We start from the raw sequence: 18,555 nt of genomic DNA, 5'->3' as shown, positions 1-18,555 counted from the left end.
TCACCTCCTGGCAGCCCAGCTGGGGAAACAAAGGGGCTAGAATCCCAATATTCCCTTTAAGGACATACCCACCCTCAGTGACCTATCTTCCTCCAGCTAGGCTCCACCTCTTAAAGGTTTCACAACCACCAGGCACAGTGGTGCTTGCCTGTAAACCCAGCAGCTTGGGAGGCTGAGGCAAGAGGATTATGATTTCAGAGCCAGCCTCAGCAACATAGTGTGGCCCTAAGCACTGAGTAGCCAGACCCCATCTTTAAATAAAATATAAAAAAAGGGCTGGGGATGTGGCTCAAGGTTTCACTACCTCTGAATAGCACCATAGGCCAGGGACCAAGCCTTTAACACGTGGACCTTTGAAGATGAAAACCATAGCAAGTATCCTCAGGGAGGTGGATTTGAGATACGCTCTCTAATCGTCACATGCTTGGCCATCTTGTGAATAACCTCTTTTGCAAAACTTTTTTTTTTTTTTTTTAGCCTTCTTATTTTTTCTTTATTATTATTATTTTTTTAAATCCTAATACCAGACAGTTCCTGACTATTAGGAATCTGGGAGAACTTGACCCAATTCTAGTGATAGGGCCTATGGCAATTCAAAGCTTCTCTATGAATAAGTTCTTTTTTTTTTTTTCTTTTTTTTTTATTGTTGGTTGTTCAAAACATTACATAGTTCTTGATATATCATATTTCACACTTTGATTCAAGTGGGTTATGAACTCCCATTTTTACCCCGTATACAGATTGCAGAATCACATCAGTTACACTTCCATTGATTTACATATTGCCATACTCGTGTCTGTTAAAACTTTTCATTTCAGGCTGGTGGTGGCATGCACCCGTCATCCCAGCAACTTGGGACAAGGCAGAAGGATGGCAAATTGAAGTCCAGCATAGGCAATTTAGCAAGACATGCCTCAAAATAAAATTAATAGGGTTAGGGGTGTAACTCAGTGGCAGAGCACCTTTGGGTTCAGTCTCTAGAACTGAAAAAATCAAAACAAAACCTTGTCCTCTCAATAGTCGGTATACCACACAATTGTAAATTGGCCTGGTTCTGTAACTTGACCTACTTCAAGTTCACTTCACTGATTCTTTCCTCTGTCATTTTCTTTTAAGATAAATAAGTAAATAAAATTACATGCACTCTCTCTCTCTCTCTCTCTCTCTCTCTCTCTCTCTCTCACACACACACACACACACACACACACACACACACTTGTGGATAAACTTTTATTTTTATTTATTTATTTATATATGGAGCCAAGAATCAAACCCAGCGCCTCACATATGCTAGGCGAGCACTTTACCACTGAGCCACCACCCCAGCCCTCCTCTGTTATTTTTACTCTGCTACTGAACCCATCTGCTGAGTTTTAAATTTTGGCTAATATACTCTTTTTCGGTACTGAAGATTGAACCCAGAGGCACTCTATCACTGAGCTACATCTCCAGCCCTTTTTATCTTTTATTTTGAGACAGGATCTCATTAAGTTGCTTACAGCCTCACTCAATTGCACAGGCTGATCTTGAAATTGCAATCCTCCTGCCTCAGTGGCTTGCACAACTGTGCCTGCTGGTTTTTTCATTTGTTTCAAGAGCATTTGTGATTGCTCAATGAAGCTTTTTTTTTTTTTTTTAATGAGGCTTGCTTTAACATTTTTGAGAGATAATTCGAACATTTGAATTATCTTTGTGTTGGCATCTGTTGATTTTGTTTTCTCAATGAAGTTGTGATTTTCCTAGTTCTTGGCTTGATGAATGATTTTCTATTGAAACCTGGACATTTTGCATATTATGTTAAGAGATTCTGGATCCTATTTAATTTTCTATTTTAGCTGGCAGTCACCCTGTTTAGTTTGGTGCAGGTCCTGGCTTAATTGTGTGGGCTGTCATTCCAGAGACAATTTAGTTTTCAATGTGCTTGCAATGCTATTCTGGTCTACTTCATTTGTGTGCTGCCAGAGAACAATCTGAAAACCTGCATGGTATTCTACCCTGTGATTTCAATTCCCAAACTTTTGTTTTGTTTTGTTTGTGGTGCTCATAGGCAAGTGTTCTCCTACTGAGCTACATCCCCAGTTCTCTTCTTTTATTTATTTATTGATTGATTGATTTTCTGAGACAGGATCTACCTAAGTTGCCCAGTTTAACCTTGAACTTGTGATTTGCCTGCTTCACCCAGTTGAGTAGCTGGGATTATAAGGGTGCACTATTGCACCCGGATACTACCTCTTAAGTATTAATATGGTTGGGTTAAGTATGCCATCTTGTTATGTTTCTGATTTATCTTATCTGACTTTTGTTCCTGTTCCATTTTCCTGCCTTCTTTTAGGTTAACCCAGGACATTCAGTGAAATACACAGCTCTTAAGTGTGTATGTCATGAGATTTGATGATACGTACATCTATGTAATTACCACTACAATCAAGATATAGAGCATTTCCATCATCCTGTAAAGTTCTCTCATGTCCTTTTACTACTTTTGCCTATAAATGTCCTATGGATAACTAAAAGCAGGATTAAAAAACTTGATATCTCTACCTCCATTTTGCATGACTCCTTTATGCTGTCGCCTTGGATTCTAGGAACAGGTCTGACCAAAAAACACATTGTGATAAAATGAAACTACCCCCAAGCAATAACAATATTCTTATCACCAACAAGGCCCCTCCTGACAATCGCCAGACCACACTTGACCAAAATCACCTCCTTTGCCAGCTGTACAAACCCTCCAGCCATGCAAACCTCAACCCTTGCCCTCATTCCCCTTTTTATAAAACCTCAAAGTCATTGTCAGACACTAAAGACAGGGCTAGAAATGCTATTCCCCTTTGTCTTCCAAATATGGCCATATTGATTAAATATCTTTTCCTGCTTTTCACTACTAGATTTTCTGTTTGGTTTTGGAGTAAATGGCTAGACCCAATTTGTCTGATTCCCAGAATCAGGGTTCTGGCCCAGGTTCCTGGTAACTCTCCCATTTGATCCCCTCCCCTTCTTATGCAATTACTGTTTTATTTTCTATCCCTAGATATTAGTTTGCCTGTTCTTAGATTCTGTAGGAATGGAATCGTATTGCATACATACACTTGTGTGTGTATATATACTACATTGCTTTTGACTTCTTTTATGCAACCTGATGTTGAGGTTCTTTCTATTGGATTTTTGGCCTTCCCTCTTTGTATACTTCTTTGATCGCTCTTCAACTTCAAACCTTCCATACTGTCTTCAATTTGTTGTTAAGTCTATCTAGTAAATTTTTAAATTCTAGATATTGAAGTTTTCAATTCTAAAATTTCCTTTTGTTCTCTAACAGGGTTTGGGCTATAATTCCAAAAGACATAATCCTGAATTCTATAATCCCAAATGTTGAAATCCTGAAAGATCAAATGCCTAAAGTCTGAAATCCTAGAAGATCAAAATCCTAAAAATACAATTCTGAAAAAAATAATTTTAAAACTTATTTAAAAGATACATACTTACCTTTGTGTGTGAGTATGTGTGTGTGTGTGTGTGTGTGTGTATGTGTGTGTGTACACGCACTTGGGATTGAATCCAGATCCTTGTATATACTAAGCATGTACTCTAATACTGAGCTACACCACCAGTCTTATTTACATTTTAATTTTATTTTTTTAATTCACTTATTTGTTTGGTACTAGGGCTTGAGCTCAGGGGCACTTTACCATTGAGCTAACTACATCCCCAGCCCTTTTATTTTTTGAGACAGGGCTTCACTAAGTTGCTGAGGCTGGCTTTGAACTCATGATCCTCCTGCATTAGCCTCCCAAACTGCTGGGATTATAGGCATGTATCACTGTGCCTGGTGTCTACTGACATTTTTAAGGGGGGGGGTATTTGAGAAGCATAAAAACAGAACAGAACACTTCATATACTACTTTATACAATAAGTTAGGTAATTATTACATACATTTTTAAAAATTTTTTATTTTTTAAAAATAAAATGCTGGGGATGAACTCAGGGCCTTGTGCAAGCTTCTCCCAACTGAGCTATCTTCCCAGACCACACACATATTTTTGAAAGCATAAACACATGTATACTAACAACAATCTCATAGCTATAACAATTATAAACAAATGAAGTATATGCATAAATATATCTGCTATAGTTTAAATCTTGAATGTCCTCTAAAATCTCACGTACTGAAGACTTGGTCCCCAGCCTGTGACACTATTGAGAGGTGGTGGAACCTTGAGGAGGTGAGACCTTGTGTAAGGAAGTTAGGTCACTGGGGAGTGCCCTTGAAGGGAACACTGGGACCCCAGCCCCATCATATCTTTATTCTCTTTGTTTCCCGGCTGCCACTGGGTAAACAAGCCTCCTTTGTTGTGCACTCCCATCACCATGTACTGTGTCATCACAGGCCCAAAGTGAGAGGGTCAAGTGATTATGGGTTGAAACCTCTGAAACCATGAGCCTAAACAAAACTTTCTTCTTTATAAGTTGACTTTCTTAGGTATTTTTGTCACAGAGATAAAAAGCTGACTAACACCAGGTCAAAAATTGAGATGTAAAAAATGCACATTACTACGGTTGGTAATTGTGTGTACTCAGCTTTAAAACTATAGTCATATGAAATACCACAACAGACAATCAAAATCTTTTGATGAGATTGATCCAAACCCTTAATGGGCTACCAAGGCAGGTGTATTCACCCAAAAAGTCAGTATCTTTCTTAAAAAATATTTTTAGTTGTACATGACACAATACTTTTTATTTTATTTATTTATGTGATACTGAGGATCGAACCCAGTGTCTTACACATATAGGGCAAGTGCTCTACCACTGAGCTATAACCCCAGCCCCACAAAAGTCAGTATCTTGAGAAACTTTATCTTTCACAAATATAGATGTATAAGGATATCTTTTCACTTACTGAGCAAGTTCCAATGTGTTTGTGTACATCCGTGCTTATATGTAAAATCAACATTTTGATAATGTACTTCACAGATTCAAATTTGCAAAAAATACATAAAATGAATTAGAACTCTCTAAAAGTGCTTATACAATTATACCTCTAATAGTGGAAATGATGTGAAGATGAAATACACAGGACAGAAAATTATAAAAAATAATGGTGACAATTTAAAATCCTGGGGAAATAGCCAGGTGCAGTGCACACACCTGTAATCCCAGCTAATCAGGAGGCTGAGGCAGGAGGATAGCAAGTTTGAGATAGCCTGGGCAACTTAGTGAGACTCTGTCTCAAAAAAATAAAGTGGGAAAAAACTAAAAAAAAAAAGAATAAATAAAAGAAAGAAAAAACTAAAAAAAATATTAACATATGAAAAAGTGTATTACAGGGATACTTAAGGGCAATTGTACAAAGATGGTCCACAAGAGTCACTTCTTATTTTTAGACAGGTTCTTGCTAAATTGCTGAGGCTAGCCTCAAACTTGGGATCCCCATGCCTCAGTCTCCTGAGTCTCTGGGATTTCAGGTGTGTGCCACGGCACTCAGCTTAAATAGATGCTTTTAAATACCTGACTTCTGAGCCATCTTGAGGTCTTTTTCTGTCTACTACTTTTCCCCTCTTTACTATGACTCAAAAAAGTATATACATGAATACTAAAGTACACATAACTACTGAATACTTAATGTTGTGAATGACAAAAAGCTGTAGAGACTCTTGCTTCTACTATTATTTACTGAAAAGTGTTGATTTTTGTTCTAGCAGGTAGCGCTCCTTGAACCTGATTTTTTCCAAATGTCTAGGAGAGTCATGTGGTATAAATAGGTCCAGCTTCATTAACTGTATAGGGCCATCTGATTATCCCAGAACTGTTTGTTGAAAAGAGTATTCTTTTGGGCTGAGACTGTGGCTCAGCGGTAGTACACTTGCCTTGCATGTGTGAGGCCCTGGGTTTGATCCTCAGCATCACATAAAAACAAATAAATAAAATAAAGGTATTGTGTCCAACTACAACTAAAAATAAGTATAAAAATTGTTTAAAATATTTTTTAAAATATACATACACATATATTATCTTCTGAATATATATTTTTATATTTTACAAAATATTTATATATATATATATATATATATAATTATTTTATTATTTTTTTTTAATTGTGCTGGGAATCAAACACAGGGACCAGCTGTATCACATAACTACACCCCCTAGCCCTTGTGTCTCTGCTTGTTCAAATCATTTAAAGAACAGAGGTGGAAGAGCTAGCTCTTTCCAGGAGCCAGGTCTATTCTTTCAGTTCAAACATTTCTGTCCTACTTTCTCAAAATAAGCAATTAAGGTGCAAAGTTTGCCAGCTACACAGGCGATAGGCAGGTTGCTTGTCCTAGAGCTGTTTAAGGCTATCAGATGTAAATGAAGACTTTTGATATCCTTAAAGACATCAAGTAAATCTTTCCAACACACACAATTAAGTTCTGTATTCTTTACCCATGTTTTACCTGTAGGTAAATACAATCTAATGGGATTTGGTTTCCCTTTATTCCACAAGCCAGAGCTCAGGAATAAAAGAGTTCTCTGTATGAAAGGGCATGTACCTACTTTAAGCCTTGATTCTGCTTTTCTCTCTGGCCCTTCCAATTGGGTTCTCTGATTTTACAAAAATAATATATATTCACTGTCATTTTGAACTTAAAAATCTCAGAAAAGCTTTTGTGTATAGAGCATAATTAAAATAACCTAAAACAGGGCCATAGCCTGGGACCTTACTGGATGAACTCCAGCTTGCTTTTTCATTCTGACTGATAAATGGGTTTAAGAAAATGCTGCTTGGCTAGAGATTTGCCCTGTAACAGAAGGGATAAGCAGGGCCCTGATCAAATGCCAAATCTAATCCTTCCAATTTTGAGACTAGCATACAATGTACTTTTTCTTTTTAGGACAACCTTATTCTTGAGCTGACATTTATGATTCAAAATGCTACAGGATTAACTATAAGTCATTTGAAAAGGAAATTAAGGAAACAATTTCATTTATAATAGCATCAAACTGAATACTTAAAAATGCTTAATAAAACACTTAGGAATTGTACAATAAAAAGCACAAGACATTTCTAAAATAAATTAAAGGAGAGATAAATGGAAAGACATTCCATGTTCATGGATTGAAAGACAATATTGCTAAAATGTCAATATTATTCATATCAATCTATAGACTTAACTGTCATCTCTATCAAAATTCAAGTGGCCTTATTTTTTTTTTTTGCAGTAATGGAAAAATCTCTCCCAAAATTCATATGGCATTTCAAAGGATCTCGAATAACCAAAACACTGCTAAAAAAGAACAAAGCCAGAGCCCTCACACTTCTTGATTTCAAAACTTACTACAAAGCAACAGTAATCAAAAACTGACATAATAAGACATGTAGACCAAAAGAACAGAATAGGGCTGAGAAATAAATCCTTATGTCAAATGATCTTCAAAAAGAGGGTCAAGACCAATCAATGGCAAAAAGATAGTTTTTTTTTTCAACAAATGGTTCTGAAAATTTTGACTATGATACACAAAAGAATGAAGTTGGACTCTCACTTTAAGGCCATATAAAAAAATTAATCCAAAATAGACCCATGATGTAAATGTAAGACCTAAAACTAAAAAATTCTTAAAGATATAGGGCAAAAGTTTGGCAATGATTTCTTGGAAACACACAGGCAACATAAGAAAAAATAGAGTTGTCTTGTGCATCAAAAGACACTATTTAGCCAGATGCAATGATGTGTGCCTATAATCATAGCTATTTGGGAGGCTGAGGCAGGAGGATTGCTTGAGTCCATTAATCTGAGGCCAGTAATGTAGTGAGACCCCATTTTTTTCTCTCTCACACAAACACACACTATCAAATCACAGGATAAGAGGAAATATTTGCAAGTCATCTATCTGATAAGGAATATCTAAAATATATATTAAAAAAACTCCTAAAACTCATCAACAAAAACTTGGTACCCAATATAAAAATGAACAAACAGAAAGACAAATCTGTATGATTCCACTTATAAGAGGTAATTAAGAGTAAAAATTTAAAACACAGAAAATAGAACAGTGGTTGCCAAGGGCTGGGGAGAGAGAATAGGGAGTTATTGTTTTAATGCAGAGTTTCAAAGTTTGCAAATGAGAGTTCTGAAGATAGATGGTAGTATAACAATATGAATGTACTTTATATCAATAAACTGAATACTTAAAAATGGTTAAAGTTAGAAGGGCACTGTCGTGCACTTTTATAATCCCAGAGACTTAGGTTGAGGCAGGAAGATTGAAGCTGGAGGTTAGTTGCAGCAACTTAGTGAGACCGTTTCAAAATAGAAAGAAAGGTGCTGGGAATGTAAATCAGTAGTAAGGCACCTGTGAATTTAATCCCTAGTACCACTCCAAAAAACAAAACAAAACCAAAAAAATCTAAGGTAGTAAATATTTTCAGTGGTGCTGGAATAGAACCCAGGGCCTTGTAAATGGAGGTAAGCGCTCTGCCACTAACCTGTATCCACAACCCAATATGTAAATTTTATGTGCATTTTACCATTTTTAAAAATTAGGAGCTAGGGGGCTGGGGATGTGGCTCAAGTGGTAGCACGCTCGCCTGGCATGCGTGCGGCCCGGGTTCGATCCTCAGCACCACATACCAACAAAGATGTTATGTCCGCCGAGAACTAAAAAAGAATAAATATTAAAAAAAATTCTCTCTCTCCTCTCTCTTTAAAAAAAAAAAAAAAAATTAGGAGCTAGGGCTGGGGATGTGGCTCAAGCGGTAGCGCACTTGCCTGGTACGCGTGCGGCCTGGGTTCGATTCCCAGCACCACATACAAAACAAAGATGTTGTGTCCGTCGATAACTAAAAAATAAATATTAAAATTTTAAAAAAATAATAAAAATTAGGAGCTAGTCATGATGGTGCACACCTGTAATCCCAGATACTCAGGAGGCTGAGGCAGGAGGATGGCAAGTTCTAGCTTCAGCAACTTAGGGAGAACTTGTCTCAAAATAAAAAGGGCTGAGTGTGCAGCTCAATGGTAAAGCATCTCTGGGTTTGATTCCCAATAACATACACACACACAAAAAAAAAAAAAATGGGGGAAAAAATGTTACAGGATATCTGAGGTTTCGATTATATTCTCAAAACTTACTGATTTTCTAAAATTTATATTTTCCTTTCTACATCTAGACTTTTCTTTTAGAAACATGTTTTTAGACATGTAAATTTAAATGAAATAAAATAGAATAAAATAAAATACCACTGCTAGAGGATAGCAAATTGAAACAGTAACTCTGTTTCTTCAAAATTATTTAAACCTCACACTTTCTTAGCCTTAAAGTTAGATGTCACAAACCTTAGGAAATACACAATATTGTCTTCCCTCTCCCCTTTCCCCCAGCCTAACTGTTTTACAGAAAATAAACCAGAATGGAAAGACTAAGTAACACTGGGGCTTCTTAAATGAGTTAAAATATTTAAAGTACCTCTGTAATAAGCATTCAGAAAATGTTAATAATTCCCTAGATGATAATTTTTTAGGTCTTGGTAGAGGCATTTTTCCAAACTTAAAAAAATTGTTTGTAAGCCATATATGGTGGCACATGCCTGTAATCCCAGTGGCTTGGAGGCTGAGGCAGGAGGACTGCTAAATTGAAAGCCAGCCTCAGCAACTTAGCAAGACCCTTCTCAAAAAAAAAAAAAAAAAAAAAAAAAAAACCAGGCTGGGATGTGGCTCAGTGGTTAAGCACCCCTGGGTTCAATCCCTGGTACAAAAAATAATAATAATAAATTAAAAGGTTATAATCTTATCATGGAAAAGGATGACCCAAGAGAAAACAGAACAAATAAGATGGAGCAATCCTTTATTTTATACACTTTGAAGTTTTCAGTAAACAATCTTTCAATGGAAAAGAGAACATGAAACATCAGCCTCTTGCCATCAGCAGCTGCTCTGCTCAGGGCCTAGGATCCGCCTTGCCCAAGTGGTGAGGTGGAGGGGTGTAGTTCCCTTCCTTTATTAGCTTATCCCGCTGCTTCTTGATGGTATTCACACGTTTCATCTGTCAAAGGAAAAAAGCATTTAAAGTCGAGGAAAAGTTGTATCAGAAAATGAGGTCTGGAGAAACCAAGCTAGATTTTTGTTTCATTTTTAAATTCTGTAAGGTTTTTCATCCTATAAAGGAACTTTAAGACAAAGTCCATCATTTTCTTTTTACTGTGCTAGGAATGGAAATCCCCCACACATGCTAGGCAAGAGGATCACAAGTTCAAGGATGGCAGGGGCAACTTAGCAAGACCTGCCCTCAAAAAAGGGCTTGGGGGTGGGGTGGGGTTCTGGGTTCAATTCTCAGCACTACATAAAAATAAAATGATTTTGTCCATGTACAACTAAATATACTTTAAAAGAAAAAAGAGAGGAGGGCTGGGATTGTGGCTCAGTAGTAAAGTGCTTGCCTAGCATGCGTGAGGCACTAGGTTCGACCCCTGGCACCACATAAAAATAAACAAATGAAATTTAAAAAAAGAGGGCTGGGGATATAGCTCAGTTGGTAGAGTGCTTGCCTCACATGCACAAGGCCCTGGGTTCAATCCCTAGCACCTTAAAAATAAATAAACAAACAAATAAGATTTTAAAAAGAATAATAAAAAAAAAAGGCTGGGCATATAACTCAGTGATAGAGCACTTGCTTAGCATATGCTAGATCCTGGGTTCAATTCCCAGTACTGTAAAAATGAATAACATAAAATAAAAAATGAAAAAGGGCTGGGATATAGCTCAGTAGTAGAGTGCTTACCCAGCATATAAGAGGCCCAGGGTTTAATCCCCAGGAACTGGGTGCAGTGGCACACACTTTAATTCTAGTGACTGAAGAGGCTCAGGCAAGAGGATTCCAAGTTTGAGGCTAACTTCAATAGTTTAGGAGGCCCTGTCTCAAAATAAGAAAATGGGGTGGGGTGGGGGGCTGTGGATATAGCTCAGTTGGTAGAGTGCTTGCCCTGTATGCATAAGGCCCTGGGTTCAATCTGAAGCACTACAGAAAAAAAGAAAAAGGAAAAGAAAAGAAATAAAACAGGGGCTGGGGATGTGGCTCAGTGGTTAAGCGTCCCTGGGTTCAATCCCAGGTTCAAAAAGCAAAACCAAAAATTCAGTAAGGTACAAAGAAAGAAACAGTCAATATGAGGTCTCTTTTTAGGTAAAAAAAATAAAGGCTTGGAAAGTGCTTGGCCACCTTTGAGCCCTGAGTTCTGTTCCATTCTCTGATGGGCCACTGGTTTCTTCCCAATAAATCAAAGCCTAGCCACAACAATGATATGTTTGGTCCATGGTTTCTGTAACATAGAAAGTATACTTACCAATCCTGAGGCATTCCTCTGATCAAAGCCCTTCAATGGCTTCTCCTCATAATGGCTTCCAAGGACCTCTCTGACTTAATCTTTTAATATCTTCTCTATTCCAGCTCAGGGACCTTTGTACTTACTGTTTCCTCTGCCCAGAACATTCTTCCCTCATATCCATGTGGCTTTCTTAAATTCTTTGCCTACATCTTCAAATGCTGAGAGCTCTTCTTTGACTAACCTAATATTTGCTTTATAATAATTTTGTTTTTAGTTGTAGATGAGCATCTTATGTGGTGCTCAGGATCAAACCAAGTGCCTCACAGGTGCCAGGCAAGTGCTCTACCACTGAGCCACAACCCCAGCCCTGTTTTATTTATTTATTTTTGTACCAGAAATTGAACCCAAAGGGTGCTTAACAATTGAGACACATCCCCAGCCCTTCTTATTTTTTATTTTGAGAAAGGGTCTTGGTAGGTTGCTTAGCACCTCACTAAATTGCTGAGGTTAGCTTTGAACCTGCAATCCTCCTGCCTTAGCCTCCCAAGCCGCTAGGATTACAGGCATGTACCACCACACCACTGACTACCCTAAGGGCTATTCGGAGTAGCATCCATTTAGCTCCCACGCTAACACTCTCTATCCTACTCCTAGTTTACTTTCCCCATCACACTTACCACCTGACACATCATATTTTGTTTGTCAGTTTTCTTCTAATCACACTAGAATAAAAACTCATGAAGTCAGAGACTTTTGCTATTTTGCTAATTGCGATATTCCTACTGCCTAGAATAGTTTATAACATAATAGGTGCTCCAATTAATATTATCTTTAAATTAATAACTATCTTTTACCAAAGGCACAAAGTTAGCATATTTAGCTAAAATCTTATCAACTTTAAAGAAGTAATATGGGGTGGGACTGCGGTTGTGGCTCAGTGGTAGTGCTTGCCTAGCACATATGAGGTACTGGGTTCAATCCTCAGCACCATATAAAAAACAAAATAAATAAAATAAAGGTATAGTGTCCATCTACAACTAAGAAAAATAAAATAAAAGAAGTAACATGGATATAACTTTGGTAGGAAGAAACTCTAAGTTAACCAAAATACTGATATAAATATTAATAATTTTAAATGGACTATATTCTTTTTCTTATTTTCCCTAGTACTGAGTTTAGCCCAGGTATGTTAAACAGCAACACCCCAGAGTTCTTTATTTTTTTGAGATAGGGTCTTGCAAAATTGCTGAAGCTGGCCTCCAACTTGTGATCCTATTGCCTCAGCCTCTAGAGTGCCGAGGATTCTGAACATGTGCCACCTGGCTAGGTTTAACAGACTACTTTCTTACCATTTCTCTCAAAAGCATTTCTTTTTTTAAATTTTTTTTAATATTTATTTTTAGTTTTTAGGTGGACACAATATCTTTATTTTATTTTTACTTGGTGCTGAGAATCGAACTCAGTGCCCCAAGCATGCCAGGCAAGCACGCTACCACTTGAGCCACATCCCAAGCCCCTTTCAAGAGCATTTCTGAATGAGTCTCCCAACAGAACAAGTCATGGTTGACAATACCATATATCAAATCTTTCTGAGCAAGAAGCAATAACCACTAAATGGGGCTGAGGAAATAGTGGTAAAGTGCATGCTTAACATGCACAAGGCCTGGGTTCAATCCCTAGCACCAACAAACAAACAAGGAAAAACAATTAAAAAATGACAGTGTTGTAGATAAGGACAGTCTCTAGAATAGCCTTACCAGGCTGAAATCCCAAGTCCAACACTTACTAGCTCTAAGAGTTCAGGCAATGTCCTTAATTTTTCCTTGTCTTAATTTATTTATTTATTTTAGGTACCAGGGCTTTGCAGATGGTATGTTAAGTGCTTTACCACTGAGCTACAACCCTATCCCCTCTCAAATTTTAAACTTATAATAGAAAAAATAATAGTAACTCATCTCACAGGATTATTTTGAGAAACAAATGCATTATTATATATAAGAACTTTTAACAAAATATTTTTCGATGTAGATGGACACAAAACATTATTTAATTTGGTGCTGAGGATCAAACCTAGTGCCTCACATAAGCAAGTGCTTTTACCACTGAACCACAACCCCAGCCCTGCTAAGAACTTTTTAACAATGCTTGATTCTAATTCCCTGATTTACTAATTTCTTTGCCTACAGGAAGTTATTCAGTCATTTAGCAACACCTGTAACATGGTAACTTATCTATTCATAAACTATAAGTTTAGGAGTGGGTTTGGAGGCAGCTCCAATTTCCCCTTATAAGAAAACTAAGACAAAGAAGAGGACTTGCTCAATGTCATGAAACTAGCGGTGGCAGAACCAGCACCAGAATCTGGCTCTCTAACTCCCAATCTGATGTTCTTTCCACCTCACACACTACCTCCTTCTGATACAAATTTTTGAAGATTATGTAAACATCTGGATCTGAACAATAAATAACTGGGCTAGAAGAAAAAAAGTCAGAGGACATGCTGTGAACTAAATGGCTATAAAGTAGCCACAATCTACACATCGTCCCTGGGTAATACTAAACTATTAACTAATGAATGACTGGATTCCGGGAGAGATCAATATAAGAACACTACCTGATACTTCCTCATTCCTTCCAAGTTTAGCTTCCTATTATCCAAATGTCAATAGCAGATGTTAACAGATAAGAACTTCAAATTATTTTTTGGCAGGGGTGCCAGGTGGTACTGGGGATTGAACTCAGGGGCACTCAACCATTAAGCCACATCCCCAGCCCTTTTTTTGTATTTTATTTAGAGACAAGGTCTCACTGAGTTGCTTAGTCCTTGCTGAGGCTGGCTTTGAACTCACTATCCTCCTGTCTCAGCCTCCCGAGTCGCTGGGATTATAGGTGTGTGCCATCGCACCCAGCCAAGAACTTTAAATTGATCCAGTTTGCTGAAAATTTAACTAAAAATTTAACTCCCTGAACCCCAAGAATTTGTGAGTAATAGAAATATTTCTATGGGCTGGAGATATAGCTTAGTGGCAGAATGCTTGCATGGCATGCATGAGACCCTGGGTTCAAACCTTAGTACCACATAAAGAATTAAAAGTTGTTTAAATATGTTAAAAAAGAATGTTAAAGTTTTTTTTTTTTTCTATATGGATCCAGGCTTGGCACCATACTCTGGGACTATGGGCTAAGGAAGGAGGATCACTTAAGTCCAGGAGCTGGAGACCAGCCTGGGCAATGTGGCAAGATACTATCTTAAAAGGGAAAAGAAAAAAAAAAAATCTATTTGTTATATCTGAAGCACAGAAATAGGCAAAATTAAAGCCCAAACCAAGAGATTTCTTCTCTATGGGAAAATAGGTCCCTTTATGTTATAAAACTCATTCAACTCTTGAGGAGGTGGGCACTGTGCTGCTAAGATCTTTTTTACTCTGCATCTTTGGTCAGCAATCTCTTTAACACTTCCATCTTCCCTAAAGTATGAACGAATTCAGACTGCTATATGATGTTCATTCTAACAGATCTGCAGGATACAACCTCTTCTCAATGAGTGTTTAATGAATTTAAAATATTTTTTGCCCAGAGATTTTCAAGGACAGTTAAAACACCCAAAGCTACTTGGTATTTTCTGCTTTATAGCCTACTGAAAAAAATGTACACACATATAATTTCTAACCTGGTGGCTACAGCAGGGAAAATTTGGGAGAAGGTGAGGAAGAACACTAAGGAAGAATGGGCCTCCTCAGATCTGAAGGCACTTGGTCTCTCAGTAGCCCCAGTCCCAAGACCAATTAAAAACACTTTAAAAATAGCCCCAAAGAAATAAGCAAGTCATTCAGCTCCCATCTCCACCATTTCCTCACCGTTTTCAGCCGAAGCAAACATTCTACAAAATCTTCATATTCTATCTTGCACTCTTTCTGGGCGCGGATATTACCAATTCCATGTGCACACTCTATCCATTCTTTTTCAAAAGCGTGGCATCGAGAAGGAATCTTGTAGGGCTGATCAGCACTTTGGATTGTTAGATGACGGTCTAAGTTAATGCCCAACCTTTTCTGCACATCAAAGAAAGGCATGGCTGTAATGGAAAATAAATAATAATAATAATGCCAAAGAATACAATCAAATGAGACATTACCAAGGAAAAAATGAGATAATCATGATAAGTATCCTCTAGAATGTTGTATTCTCCAAATTTTTTCTCAATGAACTTTTTCATTAGATAGATTCTCCCATTTTATGGTAGGTGAGCAATTTTTGTACTTACACAAAACTCAAGGAAAACAGAACTAGAATTAAAAAACAATGCTAAAAACTCCTCTGTATATTAATGACATTTTTGTCAAAAGTTCAAAAACTTTCATATTTTGAGTGAATAATACCAGGTATTTGAAATAGATCTGAAGAAAACTGAAAAGAACAAAAAAGATACAAACACAGAATACTTCTTTACATTGTTCTTTTTCCTTTTTCTGTATGAGGATTGAATCTAAGGGCACTTTACCACTGAGCTACATCTCCCCAGCCCTTTCTTTTCTTTTCTTTTTTTTTTTAGAGACAGAGAGAGAGAGAATATTTTTAATATTTATTTTTTAGTTCTCGGCAGACACAACATCTTTGTTTGTATGTGGTGCTGAGGATTGAACCCGGGCTGCACGCATGCCAGGCAAGCACGCTACCACTTGAGCCACATCCCCAGCCCTTTCTAATTTTAATTTTGGACAGTCTTACTAAGTTGCTGAAACTGGCATCAAACTTGTGATCCTCCTGCCTCAATTTGCCAGAAAGCTGAGATTACAGGTGTATGTCAGAGTGAGAAGTTTCTTTACATTTTTTCTGTCCATTTTTTCCATGTCAACTTGGGTGACACATTTCCTGAGAAACCCTCCTGAATCTGGTGTCCCTCCTCTGTTATATAGCATTCTCAATTTCCAAGAAGTACTTTGCACAGTACTATATATAACAGATTTTACTTGTATCTCTCTCCTACTGGATAAAAAATGCTTTGAGGGCAGGGGCTTAGTAACTGCTGAAAAAAATGAATTTACAATAACTGAAGCAAGGCATGGTGATGATGACTGTAATTCCAGTGACTTGGGAGCAGGAGGCAAGAAGACAGCAAATTTGAGGACAGGGGCTGGGGATGTGGCTGAAGCGGTAATGCGCTTGCCTGGCATGCTTGGGGCGCTGGGTTCGATCCTCAGCACCATATAAAAATAAAATAAAGATGTGTCCACCGAAAACTAAAAAATAAATATTTTTTTTTTTTTTTTTTTAAAGAGAGAGTGAGAGAGAGAGGGGGACAGAGAGAGAGAGAGAGAGAATTTTAACATTTATTTATTTTTTCTTAGTTCTCGGCGGACACAACATCTTTGTTGGTATGTGGTGCTGCTGAGGATCGAACCCGGGCCGCACGCATGCTAGGCGAGCGCCCTACAGCTTGAGCCACATCCCCAGCCCCTAAAAAATAAATATTAAAAAAAAAAATTCGAGGGCTGGGGATGTGGCTCAAGCGGTAGCACGCTCGCCTGGCATGCTTGTGGCCCGGGTTCGATCCTCAGCACCACATACAAACGAAGATGTTGTGTCCGCGGAGAACTAAAAAAAAATAAATAAATGTTAAAATTCTCTCTCTCTGTCCCCCTCTCTCTCACTCTCTCTTTAAAAAAAAAAAAAAAATTTGAGGGCAGCCTGGAAAACTAAGCAAGACCCTGTCTCAAAATAATATAAAAAGGGCTGGGGATGTAGCTTAGTGGTAGAGCATGCCTGGGTTCAAACCCCAGTACTGCAAAAAACAAAAACAAAACAAGACAAAAAAAAAGAAAAAAAGAAAACCCCACACATTTACAAACCAAAAACACTTAAATGTGCAAATAATAAAGAAATGGGTAATTAATTTCTGGTATTCAGTAGAATAAATGAGACATTGGGAGAAGAGAATATACATATCAAATATCTTATACTGTTAAATAAAATAAAGACAAAGAGACAAAGACACACATTATAATAAAACACCATTGTAATTGTGTATACAAAGTAGATTTACTGGTGAATTTAATTTCTAAAGTTTCATCCTGTTCTTTCCTGAATAATTTATTTCCAGGCACTGAGAAGGGGGAAAGCAGGTGCTCAACGTACACACTAGAGACACACTGGGAACTAGAAACCCACTGCAAGAAACAGAGTGGTTCAGAGGTCAGAGTTTTTGAGGAAGCAGCCGAGGATTCCCTGAGACTTGAAAATGCCTTTGAGACGGGCTGAGTTCGCCAAGTGAAGATCGGTGGACACACTACTCCAGTCCAGCAACAGAATGCGTCCCAGCGTGCGTGCTGGGCATGTTTGGGGACATTGAGGCCCCGGAGAGGGTGAAGCACAGAATGCACGACGGGAAAAATGAAATGAACGAGGCTGGAGGGGCCAAAACCACGCAGGGTCTTGATGGCCGAGATAAGGAGCGTGAATTTCAGTTAAGGAACAGAAGGCCAAAGCACTAATCCGGCAAAAGCTAAATCAACCTGGAAAGACAGCTGAGCGAGGTGCGGTCTCCAGGAGAGGAGGTCACGGGATGTGCCAGGGAGCAGGCGCAGAGCTCGGGCCTGGGAGAAGGGGACACCCAAACCATGAGGGAATTCGTCCAAGACAGGTCAGAAGGAAGCTCATTCACTGCCATACAGACACAAGCAACTCCTACCTTCCCACCGCCGTGTCCTTGTCTCCTCCCGGGCCCTCGCTTCAGGACGTCCGGCTAGCGACGCACACGCCTGCCGTAAAGGATGCCCGCAGCGCGACGTTTGCAGTTAGACGCCCGGAGCCGACTTTCCCTCTGCAGTCTCGCCCCGGAAACCACAGAAACATAGCCCATCAATCTGCGCCCGGGTGCCTTTCTGCCTGGGCCTCTGGGGACTGACTGTGGATACACTGACCTGCCCTGAGCCACCGCTCTGGAAAAGGCTTAGTTGTTAGTGCGTTCTTGCTGTCTCCCAGCATAGGATTAGCACTCCCACGGTAGCGCTGATCGGTGAGCGATTTGACTTGGAGCCACCTGTGAAGAACACTGTTCTAGCCCCCAAACCCGTTAAACCCATGGACTGTGAACCCAGATCACTGAGGGGCAAACTCTGGCAATGCCGCTGTGTGACCCGGAAAGATTTCCTAATCTCGCCCGCCCTCAGTTTCCTCTTTTGTTATAGATAATAGTAATCTGTCCGGCCTGTGGTGCGCTGTAATCCCAGTGACTCAGGAATCTGAGGCAGGAGGCTCA

At 38.6% G+C, this 18,555-nt stretch overlaps 1 protein-coding gene across 1 annotated transcript; it reads right to left on the bottom strand.

Annotated features, from left to right (window-relative positions):
* Window positions 1–9,806: 9,806 nt before the first annotated feature.
* Ndufs5 (NADH:ubiquinone oxidoreductase subunit S5) lies at window positions 9,807–18,126 on the bottom strand. Its single transcript, XM_005317849.4, has 3 exons — window positions 17,986–18,126; window positions 15,155–15,372; window positions 9,807–10,021 (listed from the first exon to the last, which is right to left on the bottom strand). Exons 2-3 carry the CDS (start codon window positions 15,368–15,370, stop codon window positions 9,917–9,919), a joined length of 321 nt encoding a protein of 106 aa, XP_005317906.1. The 5' UTR covers window positions 15,371–15,372; window positions 17,986–18,126; the 3' UTR covers window positions 9,807–9,916.
* Between the last annotated feature and the right edge of the window lie 429 nt (window positions 18,127–18,555).

Source organism: Ictidomys tridecemlineatus, chromosome 11 (assembly GCF_052094955.1).
Source record: "Ictidomys tridecemlineatus isolate mIctTri1 chromosome 11, mIctTri1.hap1, whole genome shotgun sequence".
Classification (NCBI taxonomy): domain Eukaryota; kingdom Metazoa; phylum Chordata; class Mammalia; order Rodentia; family Sciuridae; genus Ictidomys; species Ictidomys tridecemlineatus.
This window is presented reverse-complemented; position numbering and strand designations above follow the sequence as displayed.